Below are 12,469 nucleotides of genomic sequence, written 5' to 3'. Positions count from 1 at the left end.
TTCCCCACCCCGAAAGTGATAGTTTCATTGCCGGCTTCTTGTTAAGGTAGGGTAAGTCAAGCTCCCACTATCCCTTCCCCTCCTTCTTCCCCCCCCCCCCAAAGGTGACGTGTGGGGCTCCGGTCCAAACAGTAATCACTAGACTCACAGCTCCCAGCACTACTGTAAGTACATGCCTGCCTTGTATTCTAGTGGATTTATTGGTTGAAAGCTTCACTTTTGACCAATAATAAACTTAGTCCTTTCAGTCTTGCTCTAAGTTGACTGTTGTAATAATCACCACATCTTTTAGGTATTGTACTTATCATGGAGGGTGATTTCTTAAGCAGTGGGTAACCTGTCTATCTTTCCAGCTTGGATGACAGAGAGGGTCACCTGCCAATCAACGAGTAGAACTGATGGAGATGGACTAACGTCCTGAGACTTCCCCTTTTTGGATTTAATTACCTGTGCACCTGTATGAAATTGCAGGACGTAACCCCTCATCATTACAGCGGTAAAGAACCTGCTTTCCTGTCATCGGGATAGAATACTCACGGATATACTGTGAAGAACGAACCGGTGGGTTGTAACCAACACCTGCGACCCCCCCCCCATCATCAGCAACGGCTACGATTTCAACAACACAGTGTCACCAACACCAGACACCCACGTTTTATATTAGCGTTGAATTCAGTTATGATTTATATTTTTCATTTTTCATTTTCTTTAATGTAGGATTAATATTTCATATTTAAGTGTTTTATATTTTATATTTTCTATATAATAAAGTGTTTATGTTTGTCTGTTATTATTTCTTTTTCTATTCATTAATTTTCCTGAGGAGGAGCCAGCCTTGGTAATACTGTCTGAAGTTATTACAGGGCTGAGTAAGCCTTCACACCTTGTGTAGCTTTAAAAATAGGTTAAACAAGTACCTGAATGGTTGTGGGAGGGTGTGAGTTAGACTTGCCTAGGCAGTGGGCCCGCAGCACTGATCTTCCTTCCTATGTTCTTATAAGAACATGAGAAAGGAGGAGCACTGCAGTAGGCCTACTGGGCCATACTAGGCAGGTCCTTCACAATCCATCCCACTAACAGAATATTTGCTCAACCCAATTTTCAATGTGCAAGAATGGTATATAATACCGACAAGGTGAAATTAAGACACATGTGCAACATCTGGGTATCTTTATTGTAGACGTTTCGCCATCCAGTGGCTTTATCAATACAAATTCTAGGACATAACTTGAAGACAGTAGGACTATATACAGTCCCTCAACCTAGGAGTAGGTGCGAAGAACACCGTAGTCGTGGAGATTCTGAAGCAGAAGCAAGGAGCCTGGCGCTTATATAGTAACGTCAGGTGTAGCAGACGAGGGCATAGTCACTGGTAGGCGGGATTCCCCAGTGGAAGTAGGTCCTTCCCAAAGAGATGGGTTAGTTGTAGTAGTAGTTGTCGTAGTCGTGAAGGTTATGTACATGTCCTCAGAATCATGAAGTGACAGGATGGAGCTCCATCCTGTCACTTCAACTCCATATTGTTTCAGACTATGGAACAAAGCTCTTCTCCAGACTGAGGGACTGACCACCTCAAAACTTTAAGGGTGATGGACTGATTACATCGTCTTCAAGTCTCTTCTGCTTCTATCAACTTTTCTGTACTCGACTGAAGAAGCCTACTGTGTAGGCGAAACGTTTCGAAATAAAGATACCTAACTGTTGCATATGTGTCTTACCTAACAACCTGTCGGTATTTTATACCATTTTAATGTTCAACGGGATCAGGAGCTGAGACTCAGTTTCCGTAACCACAAACAGGTGAGTACACAGCAGGACAGGATGATGGAGTTGCCCTATCTCGTAACTTCCCGTCAGTGAGCCACAATAAATGTGGCGGAGTCTGTAGTTGCCCGTCAGTCATAGTGCTGTAGTGCACCTGAGACCTGACTCAAGTAAATCCTTCTAAGATGAACAGGATTACAGCTCTGGAGGTGAGGATTAAGACACATGTGCAACCGTTAGGTATCATTATTGATGAAACGTTTCGCCGTCACAGTAGTCAAATACAGAGGCAGCAGTAGTAGTAAACTAAAGATGATGTCAGTCCATCAACCTCGGAGAAAAAGTATTTGAGGTAGTCAGTCCCTCAGTCTGGAGAAGAGTTCAACTCTAGGCTGAGGGGCTGGTATTTCATACCATTTTCAATAGTTCTGGAGGTGGGATCTACAGTGTTTGCCCTCGGAAACTCGGGTGGAAACATTGCAATTATAAAAACAACATAAGAATGGAGGAACACTGCAAAAGACCCACTGGCCCATACAAGGCAGGTCCTCATGAAAGTGTTTATTCTGTAAATGTAGATAAATGCCTGAGAGAACCGACAAGTTGATAAATTATGACACATGTGCTTGGGTATTTTTATTGTGTTAGTGTTGGTAGAATTACCGACAATATGTTAGAAGCTAATGTGCAACTAATGCGACGTTTTATTGTGGCAATGTTTCGCTCTCCAGGAGCTTTATTAATTTGTCAAGCTCCTGGAATAGCTTCGCCACACAGTGGTTTCATCAGTCCAATACGAAGAATAGTGAAGATCAAGACTGATGAACTGAACACATGGACTCCAGGCTGAGGGACTGATTATCTCAAACTACTCCTGATTTTCACCGTTCTTTTTTGTATTGGACTGATGAAGCCACTGTGTGGCGAAACGTTTCCACAATAAAGATACCCAAGTGCTGCACACTTGTCTAATTTATCAAGTCATTCTGTAAAACTCGGATAGGGGAGGTGCTGTTTCTGAAGGTAGGACGCAGAGTGCTTCCACTCAGAGACTTGGTTAAGAATTAGCAAGTCTGGAGGATGAACACAGAGTGATGAATGGTTTTCAAAACCGACAAGTTAAAGGTTAAGATACTTGTCGGTTTTGAAAACCATTTATCACATCTGTCAGACACTGCAACAACATGGGATCTTGATACAAGGAATTCTTCAATACTTGTCCATTGGATCAGCTTTTGTAATGAAGCGGATCTGCCCCTCGAGTCATACCTTTGTGATGAATGGTTTTCAAAACCGACAAGTTGAAGATTGAGACACTTGTCGGTTTTGAAAACCATTTATCACATCTGTCAGACACTGCAACAACATGGGATCTTGATACAAGGAATTCTTCAATACTTGTCCATTGGATCAGCTTTTGTAATGAAGCGGATCTGCCCCTCGAGTCATACCTTTGTGATGAATGGTTTTCAAAACCGACAAGTTGAAGATTGAGACACTTGTCGGTTTTGAAAACCATTTATCACATCTGTCAGACACTGCAACAACATGGGATCTTGATACAAGGAATTCTTCAGTACCTGTCCAACCTTTGGACGAAGACCTACTTACACTAATGGATGGTTCCACTGTGATCCCGCCTCCTCCTGTTACTTACACTAATGGATGGTTCCACTGTGATCCCGCCTCCTCCTGTTACTTACACTAATGGATGGTTCCACTGTGATCCCGCCTCCTCCTGTTACTTACACTAATGGATGGTTCCACTGTGATCCTGCCTCCTACTGTTACTTACACTAATGGATTGCCCCACTGTGATCCCGCCTCCTCCTGTTACTTACACTAATGGATTGCCCCACTGTGATCCCGCCTCCTCCTGTTACTTACACTAGTGGAAGATTCCAGTGTGACCCCGCCTCCTCCTGCTTCCACTGTAGATGGATGGTTGCACATGTGTCTAATTTAACATCCTGCTTCCACTCACCTGACTACAGTATATAAGTCACTTCTCCGGCTCTATGCTGTATTTTCTACAAGACTGATGGACTGAACACAGATTCCGGGCTGAGGGAATGATTACCTCAAACTCCTACCCTCTTTGATGATGATAAATTAAGACACATGTGCAACTCTTGGGTATCTGAACCACTCGTCTACAAATCCTCCTCTCTTTACACCTTTCTGCTTCATGTTGGACTGATGAAGCCACTGTGTGGCGAAACGTTTCTTCAATAAAGATTCCCATACGTTGCATAAGTGTCTCGAAACGTTTCGCCTACACAGTAGACTTCTTCAGTCGAGTACAGAAACGTTGGTAGTCCCGTGGGCTTCAACATATATGACTCACGAAATCGTAATGACACGATTGCAAACAAACCATACCACGGGCGGGATTGAACGCGACGATCTGGAGTTTTGAGACTCTGACCGCGGGTTCAATCCCTCCCGTGGTATGGTTTCTTCAACACGTATCCTTGTTTAAAAGATGATGGAGGATTCTGGATGTGTACCGACGACCGTAAAGTGTATGAGGTCAGAGTACCGGATGTTTACCTCCTTCCATGCTTGGACGATATAGTGAACATTGTGGTTCTAGTGGTGATGATGCAGTTCTGGGGATTGAACGTACACTCTGACATTCTAGTGGTGATGATGCAGTTCTGGGGACTGAACGTACACTGTTTGCAGTGTGACATTCTAGTGGTGATGATGCAGTTCTGGGGACTGAACGTACACTGTTTGCAGTGTGACATTCTAGTGGTGATGATGCAGTTCTGGGGACTGAACGTACACTGTTTGCAGTGTGACATTCTAGTGGTGATGATGCAGTTCTGGGGATTGAACGTACGCTCTGACATTCTAGTGGTGATGATGCAGTTCTGAGGACTGAACGTACACTGTTTGCAGTGTGACATTCTAGTGGTGATGATGCAGTTCTGGGGATTGAACGTACACTCTGACATTCTAGTGGTGATGATGCAGTTCTGGGGACTGAACGTACACTGTTTGCAGTGTGACATTCTAGTGGTGATGATGCAGTTCTGGGGACTGAACGTACACTGTTTGCAGTGTGACATTCTAGTGGTGATGATGCAGTTCTGGGAACTGAACGTACACTGTGACATTCCAGTGGAGATGATGCAGTTCTGGGGATTGAACGTACACTCTGACATTCTAGTGGTGATGATGCAGTTCTGGGGACTGAACGTACACTGTTTGCAGTGTGACATTCTAGTGGTGATGATGCAGTTCTGGGGACTGAACGTACACTGTTTGCAGTGTGACATTCTAGTGGTGATGATGCAGTTCTGGGAACTGAACGTACACTGTGACATTCCAGTGGTGATGATGCAGTTCCGGGGATTGAACGTACACTGTGACTTTCTAGTGGTAATGATGCAGTTCTGGGGACTGAACGTACACTGTGACATTCCAGTGGAGATGATGCAGTTCTGGGGACTGAAAGTACACTGTTTGCAGTGTGACATTCTAGTGGTGATGATGCGTTCTGGGAACTGAACGTACACTGTGACATTCCAGTGGAGATGATGCAGTTCTGGGGACTGAAAGTACACTGTGACATTCCAGTGGAAATGATGCAGTTCTGGGGACTGAACGTACACTGTGACATTCTAGTGGTAATGATGCAGTTCTGGGGACTGAACGTACACTGTGACATTCTAGTGGTGATGATGCAGTTCTGGGGACTGAACGTACACTGTGACATTCTAGTGGTAATGATGCAGTTGTGGGGACTGAACGTACACTGTGACATTCCAGTGGAAATGATGCAGTTCTGGGGACTGAACGTACACTGTGACATTCTAGTGGTAATGATGCAGTTCTGGGGACTGAACGTACACTGTGACATTCTAGTGGTAATGATGCAGTTCTGGGGACTGAACGTACACTGTTCGCACTAAAACTTAAGTCGTGTTGAATATTACAATGGTACAATATACCGTCAGGTTGGTAAGTTACACGTGAACATTAAAATGGTATAAAATACCGACAGGTTGTTAGGTGAGACACATATGCAACAGTTAGGTATCTTTATTTCGAAACGTTTCGCCTACACAGTAGGCTTCTTCAGTCGAGTACAGAAAAGTTGATAGAAGCAGAAGAGACTTGAAGACGATGTAATCAGTCCATCACCCTTAAAGTTTTGAGGTGGTCAGTCCCTCAGTCTGGAGAAGAGCATTGTTCCATAGTCTGAAACAATTGAGACTCTCTGACCGCGGGTTCTATCCCCACCCGTGGTATGGTTTGTTTGCAATCGTGTCATTACGATTTTTTAAGTACATGTGCAATAGTTAGGTATTTCTCTTCACTTCTCCACTGTTTCTCTTCACTTCTCCACTGTTTCTCTTCACTTCTCCACTGTTTCTCTTCACTTCTCCACTGTTTCTCTTCACTTCTCCACTGTTTCTCTTCACTTCTCCACTGTTTCTCTTCACTTCTCCACTGTTTCTCTTCACTTCTCCACTGTTTCTCTTCACTTCTCCACTGTTTCTCTTCACTTCTCCACTGTTTCTCTTCACTTCTCCACTGTTTCTCTTCACTTCTCCACTGTTTCTCTTCACTTCTTCACTGTTTCTCTTCACTTCTCCACTGTTTCTCTTCACTTCTCCACTGTTTCTCTTCACTTCTCCACTGTTTCTCTTCACTTCTTCACTGTTTCTCTTCACTTCTCCACTGTTTCTCTTCACTTCTTCACTGTTTCTCTTCACTTCTCCACTGTTTCTCTTCACTTCTCCACTGTTTCTCTTCACTTCTCCACTGTTTCTCTTCACTTCTCCACTGTTTCTCTTCACTTCTCCACTGTTTCTCTTCACTTCTCCACTGTTTCTCTTCACTTCTCCACTGTTTCTCTTCACTTCTCCACTGTTTCTCTTCACTTCTCCACTGTTTCTGCTGCATAATCCTACGGGTTTAGCGCTTCCCCTTGATTATAATAATAATAATGCACTGTTTCTACCAACTTTTCTGTACTCGACTGAAGAAACCTGCTGTGCAGGCGAAACGTTTCGGAATAAAGATATTAAACTCTTGCAGATGTTTCTCTACCAACCCAGTGGTGATGTTGCAATCCTGCAGGAGGCAGTGCAATCCTGCAGGAGGCAGTGCAATCCTGCAGGAGGTAGTGCAATCCTGCAGGAGGGAGTGCAATCCTGCAGGAGGCAGTGCAATCCTGCAGGAGGCAGTGCAATCCTGCAGGAGGCAGTGCAATCCTGCAGGAGGCAGTGCAATCCTGCAGGAGGCAGTGCAATCCTGCAGGAGGCAGTGCAATTCTGCAGGAGGCAGTGCAATCCTGCAGGAGGCAGTGCAATCCTGCAGGAGGCAGTGCAATCATGCAGGAGGCAGTGCAATACTGCAGGAGGCAGTGCAATCCTGCAGGAGGCAGTGCAATCCTGCAGGAGGCAGTGCAATCCTGCAGGAGGCAGTGCAATCCTGCAGGAGGCAGTGCAATTCTGCAGGAGGCAGTGCAATTCTGCAGGAGGCAGTGCAATCCTGCAGGAGGCAGTGCAATCCTGCAGGAGGCAGTGCAATCCTGCAGGAAGCAGTGCAATCCTGCAGGAGGCAGTGCAATCCTGCAGGAGGCAGTGCAATTCTGCAGGAGGCAGTGCAATCCTGCAGGAAGCAGTGCAATCCTGCAGGAGGCAGTGCAATTCTGCAGGAGGCAGTGCAATCCTGCAGGAAGCAGTGCAATCCTGCAGGAGGCAGTGCAATCCTGCAGGAGGCAGTGCAATTCTGCAGGAGGCAGTGCAATCCTGCAGGAGGCAGTGCAATCCTGCAGGAGGCATTGCAATCATGCAGGAGGCAGTGCAATACTGCAGGAGGCAGTGCAGTCCTGCAGGAGGCAGTGCAATCCTGCAGGAGGCAGTGCAATCCTGCAGGAGGCAGTGCAATCCTGCAGGAGGCAGTGCAATTCTGCAGGAGGCAGTGCAATTCTGCAGGAGGCAGTGCAATCCTGCAGGAGGCAGTGCAATCCTGCAGGAGGCAGTGCAATCCTGCAGGAAGCAGTGCAATCCTGCAGGAGGCAGTGCAATCCTGCAGGAGGCAGTGCAATTCTGCAGGAGGCAGTGCAATCCTGCAGGAAGCAGTGCAATCCTGCAGGAGGCAGTGCAATTCTGCAGGAGGCAGTGCAATCCTGCAGGAAGCAGTGCAATCCTGCAGGAGGCAGTGCAATCCTGCAGGAGGCAGAGCAATCCTGCAGGAGGCAGTGCAATCCTGCAGGAGGCAGTGCAATCCTGCAGGAGGCAGTGCAATCCTGCAGGAGGCAGTGCAATCCTGCAGGAGGCAGTGCAATCCTGCAGGAGGCAGTGCAATCCTGCAGGAGGCAGTGCAATACTGCAGGAGGCAGTGCAATCCTGCAGGAGGCAGTGCAATCCTGCAGGAGGCAGTGCAATCCTGCAGGAGGCAGTGCAATCCTGCAGGAGGCAGTGCAATCCTGCAGGAGGCAGTGCAATCCTGCAGGAGGCAGTGCAATCCTGCAGGAGGCAGTGCAGTCCTGCAGGAGGCAGTGCAATCCTGCAGGAGGCAGTGCAATCCTGCAGGAGGCAGTGCAATCCTGCAGGAGGCAGTGCAATCCTGCAGGAGGCAGTGCAATCCTGCAGGAGGCAGTGCAATCCTGCAGGAGGCAGTGCAATCCTGCAGGAGGCAGTGCAACCCTGCAGGAGGCAGTGCAACCCTGCAGGAGGCAGTGCAACCCTGCAGGAGGCAGTGCAACCCTGCAGGAGGCAGTGCAACCCTGCAGGAGGCAGTGCAATCCTGCAGGAGGCAGTGCAATCCTGCAGGAGGCAGTGCAACCCTGCAGGAGGCAGTGCAACCCTGCAGGAGGCAGTGCAACCCTGCAGGAGGCAGCGCAACCCTGCAGGAGGCAGTGCAACCCTGCAGGAGGCAGTGCAACCCTGCAGGAGGCAGTGCAATCCTGCAGGAGGCAGTGCAACCCTGCAGGAGGCAGTGCAACCCTGCAGGAGGCAGTGCAATCCTGCAGGAGGCAGTGCAATCCTGCAGGAGGCAGTGCAATCCTGCAGGAGGCAGCGCAACCCTGCAGGAGGCAGTGCAATCCTGCAGGAGGCAGTGCAACCCTGCAGGAGGCAGTGCAATCCTGCAGGAGGCAGTGCAATCCTGCAGGAGGCAGTGCAACCCTGCAGGAGGCAGTGCAATCCTGCAGGAGGCAGTGCAACCCTGCAGGAGGCAGTGCAATCCTGCAGGAGGCAGTGCAATCCTGCAGGAGGCAGTGCAACCCTGCAGGAGGCAGCGCAACCCTGCAGGAGGCAGTGCAACCCTGCAGGAGGCAGTGCAACCCTGCAGGAGGCAGTGCAATCCTGCAGGAGGCAGTGCAACCCTGCAGGAGGCAGTGCAACCCTGCAGGAGGCAGTGCAATCCTGCAGGAGGCAGTGCAATCCTGCAGGAGGCAGTGCAACCCTGCAGGAGGCAGTGCAACCCTGCAGGAGGCAGTGCAACCCTGCAGGAGGCAGTGCAATCCTGCAGGAGGCAGTGCAATCCTGCAGGAGGCAGTGCAACCCTGCAGGAGGCAGTGCAATCCTGCAGGAGGCAGTGCAATCCTGCAGGAGGCAGTGCAACCCTGCAGGAGGCAGTGCAATCCTGCAGGAGGCAGCGCAATCCTGCAGGAGGCAGTGCAATCCTGCAGGAGGCAGTGCAACCCTGCAGGAGGCAGTGCAATCCTGCAGGAGGCAGTGCAATCCTGCAGGAGGCAGCGCAATCCTTCACTCAGGAACTCTTCCCGAGTCTATTATAGTGCTTGTTCTGTAATGAATTATGGAGACACTACTTGTACTCTTAAGCTCTGATGGGACGCTGATGGGACGCTGAACTGATGGGACGCTGCACTGATGGGACGCTGCACTGATCGGACGCTGCGCTAATGGGACGCTGATGGGAGGCTGCACCGATGAGACGCTGCACTGATGAGACGCTGCACCGATGAGACGCTGCACTGATGGGACGCTGCACTGATGGGACGCTGCACTGCTGAGACACTGCACTGATGAGACGCTGCTCTGATGGGACGCTGCACTGATGGGACGCTGCACTGATGAGACGCTGCACTGATGAGACGCTGCACTGATGAGATGCTGCACTGATGAGACGCTGCACTGATGGGACGCTGCACTGATGGGACGCTGCACTGATGGGACGCTGCACTGATGAGATGCTGCACTGATGAGATGCTGCACTGATGAGACGCTGCACTGATGGGACGCTGCACTGATGGGACGCTGCACTGATGGGGCGCTGCACTGATGGGACGCTGCACTGATGGGACGCTGCACTGATGGGGCGCTGCACTGATGGGACGCTGCACTGATGGGACGCTGCACTGATGGGACGCTGCACTGATGGGACGCTGCACTGATGGGACGCTGCACTGATGGGGCGCTGCACTGATGGGACGCTGCACTCATGGCACGCTGCTCTGATGGGACGCTGCTCTGATGGGACGCTGCTCTGATGGGACGCCGCTCTGATGGGACGATGCTCTGATGGGAGGCTGCACTGATGGGACGATGCTCTGATGGGACGCTGCTGTGATGGGACGCTGATCTGATGAGACGCTGCTCTGATTGGACGCTGCTCTGATGGGACGCTGCTCTGATGGGACGCTGCTCTGATGGGACGATGCTCTGATGGGACGCTGCACTGATGGGACGCTGCTCCGATGGGATGCTGCTCTGATGGGACGCTGCTCTGATGGGACGCTGCTCTGATGCGACGCTGCTCTGATGGGACGCTGCTCTGATGGGACGCTGCACTGATGGGACGCTGCACTGATGGGACGCTGCACTGATGGGACGCTGCACTGATGAGACGCTGCACTGATGGGACGCTGAACTCATGGGACGCTGAACTGATGGGACGCTGAACTGATGGGACGCTGCACTGATGGGACGCTGCACTGATGGGACGCTGCACTGATGGGACGCTGCACTGATGAGACGCTGCACTGATGGGACGCTGCACTGATGGGACGCTGCACTGATGGGACGCTGAATGGACGCTGCACTGATGAGACGCTGAACTGATGGGACGCTGCACTGATGGGACGCTGAACTGATGGGGCGCTGCACTGATGGGACGCTGCACTGATGGGACGCTGCACTGATGGGACGCTGCACTGATAGGACGCTGCACTGATGGGACGCTGATGGGACGCTGCACTGATGGGACGCTGAACTGATGGGATGCTGCACTGATGAGACGCTGCACTGATGGGACGCTGCACTGATGAGACGCTGCACTGATGGGACGCTGCACTGATGGGACGCTGCACTGATGGGACGCTGCTCTGATGGGACGCTGCTCTGATGGGACGCTGCTCTGATGCGACGCTGCTCTGATGGGACGCTGCTCTGATGGGACGCTGCTCTGATGGGACGCCGCTCTGATGGGACGATGCTCTGATGGGAGGCTGCACTGATGGGACGCTGCTCTGATGGGACGCTGCTGTGATGGGACGCTGCTCTGATGAGACGCTGCTCTGATTGGACGCTGCTCTGATGGGACGCTGCTCTGATGGGACGCTGCTCTGATGGGACGATGCTCTGATGGGACGATGCTCTGATGGGACGCTGCACTGATGGGACGCTGCACTAATGGGACGATGCTCTGATGGGACGCTGCACTGATGGGACGCTGCACTGATGGGACGCTGTACTGATGGGACGCTGCACTGATGGGACGCTGCACTGATGGGACGCTGCACTGATGGGACGATGCTCTGATGGGACGCTGCACTGATGGGACGCTGCACTGATGGGACGCTGCACTGATTTGACGCTGCACTGAGGGGACGCTGCACTGATGGGATGTTGCTCTGATGGGACGCTGCTCTGATGGGACGCTGCACTGATGGGATGTTGCTCTGATGGGACGCTGCTCTGATGGGACGCTGCTCTGATGGGACGCTGCACTGATGGGACGCTGCACTGATGGGACGCTGCACTGATGGGATGTTGCTCTGATGGGACGCTGCTCTGATGGGACGCAGCACTGATGGGACGCTACACTGATGGGACGCTGCACTGATGGGACGCTGCTCTGATGGGACGCTGCACTGATGGGACGCTGCACTGATGGGACGCTGCACTGATGAGACGCTGCACTGATGGGACGCTGCACTGATGAGACACTGCACTGATGAGACGCTGCACTGATGAGATGCTGCACTGATGAGACGCTGCACTGATGAGACGCTTCACTGATGGAACGCTGTACTGATGGGACGCTGCACTGATGGGACGCTGCACTGATGGGACGCTGCACTGATGAGACACTGCACTGATGGGACGCTGTACTGATGAGATGCTTCACTGATGGAACGCTGCACTGATGGGACGCTGCACTGATGGGACGCTGCACTGATGGGACGCTGCACTGATGGGACGCTGCACTGATGGGACGCTGCACTGATGGGACGCTGCACTGATGAGACGCTGCACTGATGAGACGCTGCACTGATGGGACGCTGCACTGATGGGACGCTGCACTGATGGGACGCTGCACTGATGGGACGCTGCACTGATGGGACGCTGCACTGATGAGACGCTGCACTGATGGGACGCTGCACTGATGGGACGCTGCACTGATGGGACGCGGCACTGATGGGACGCTGCACTGATGGGACGCTGCACTGTTCGGACGCTGCACTGATGGGACGCTGATGGGACGCTGCACTGAT

At 51.1% G+C, this 12,469-nt stretch overlaps 1 protein-coding gene across 1 annotated transcript in view; it reads left to right on the top strand.

Annotated features, from left to right (window-relative positions):
* Positions 1–1,887: 1,887 nt before the first annotated feature.
* The window catches only part of LOC128691794 (lipase 3), a 67,231-nt gene continuing 56,649 nt past the window's right edge, over positions 1,888–12,469 (top strand). Inside the window, exon 1 of the mRNA XM_070100842.1 lies at positions 1,888–1,973. Within this exon, the coding sequence (XP_069956943.1) occupies positions 1,950–1,973 (24 nt within the window). The 5' untranslated portion in view covers positions 1,888–1,949. The remainder of the gene's footprint in view (positions 1,974–12,469) is intronic.

This window comes from Cherax quadricarinatus, chromosome 75 (genome assembly GCF_038502225.1).
Source record: "Cherax quadricarinatus isolate ZL_2023a chromosome 75, ASM3850222v1, whole genome shotgun sequence".
NCBI classification, from domain to species: Eukaryota; Metazoa; Arthropoda; class Malacostraca; order Decapoda; family Parastacidae; genus Cherax; species Cherax quadricarinatus.
This window is presented reverse-complemented; position numbering and strand designations above follow the sequence as displayed.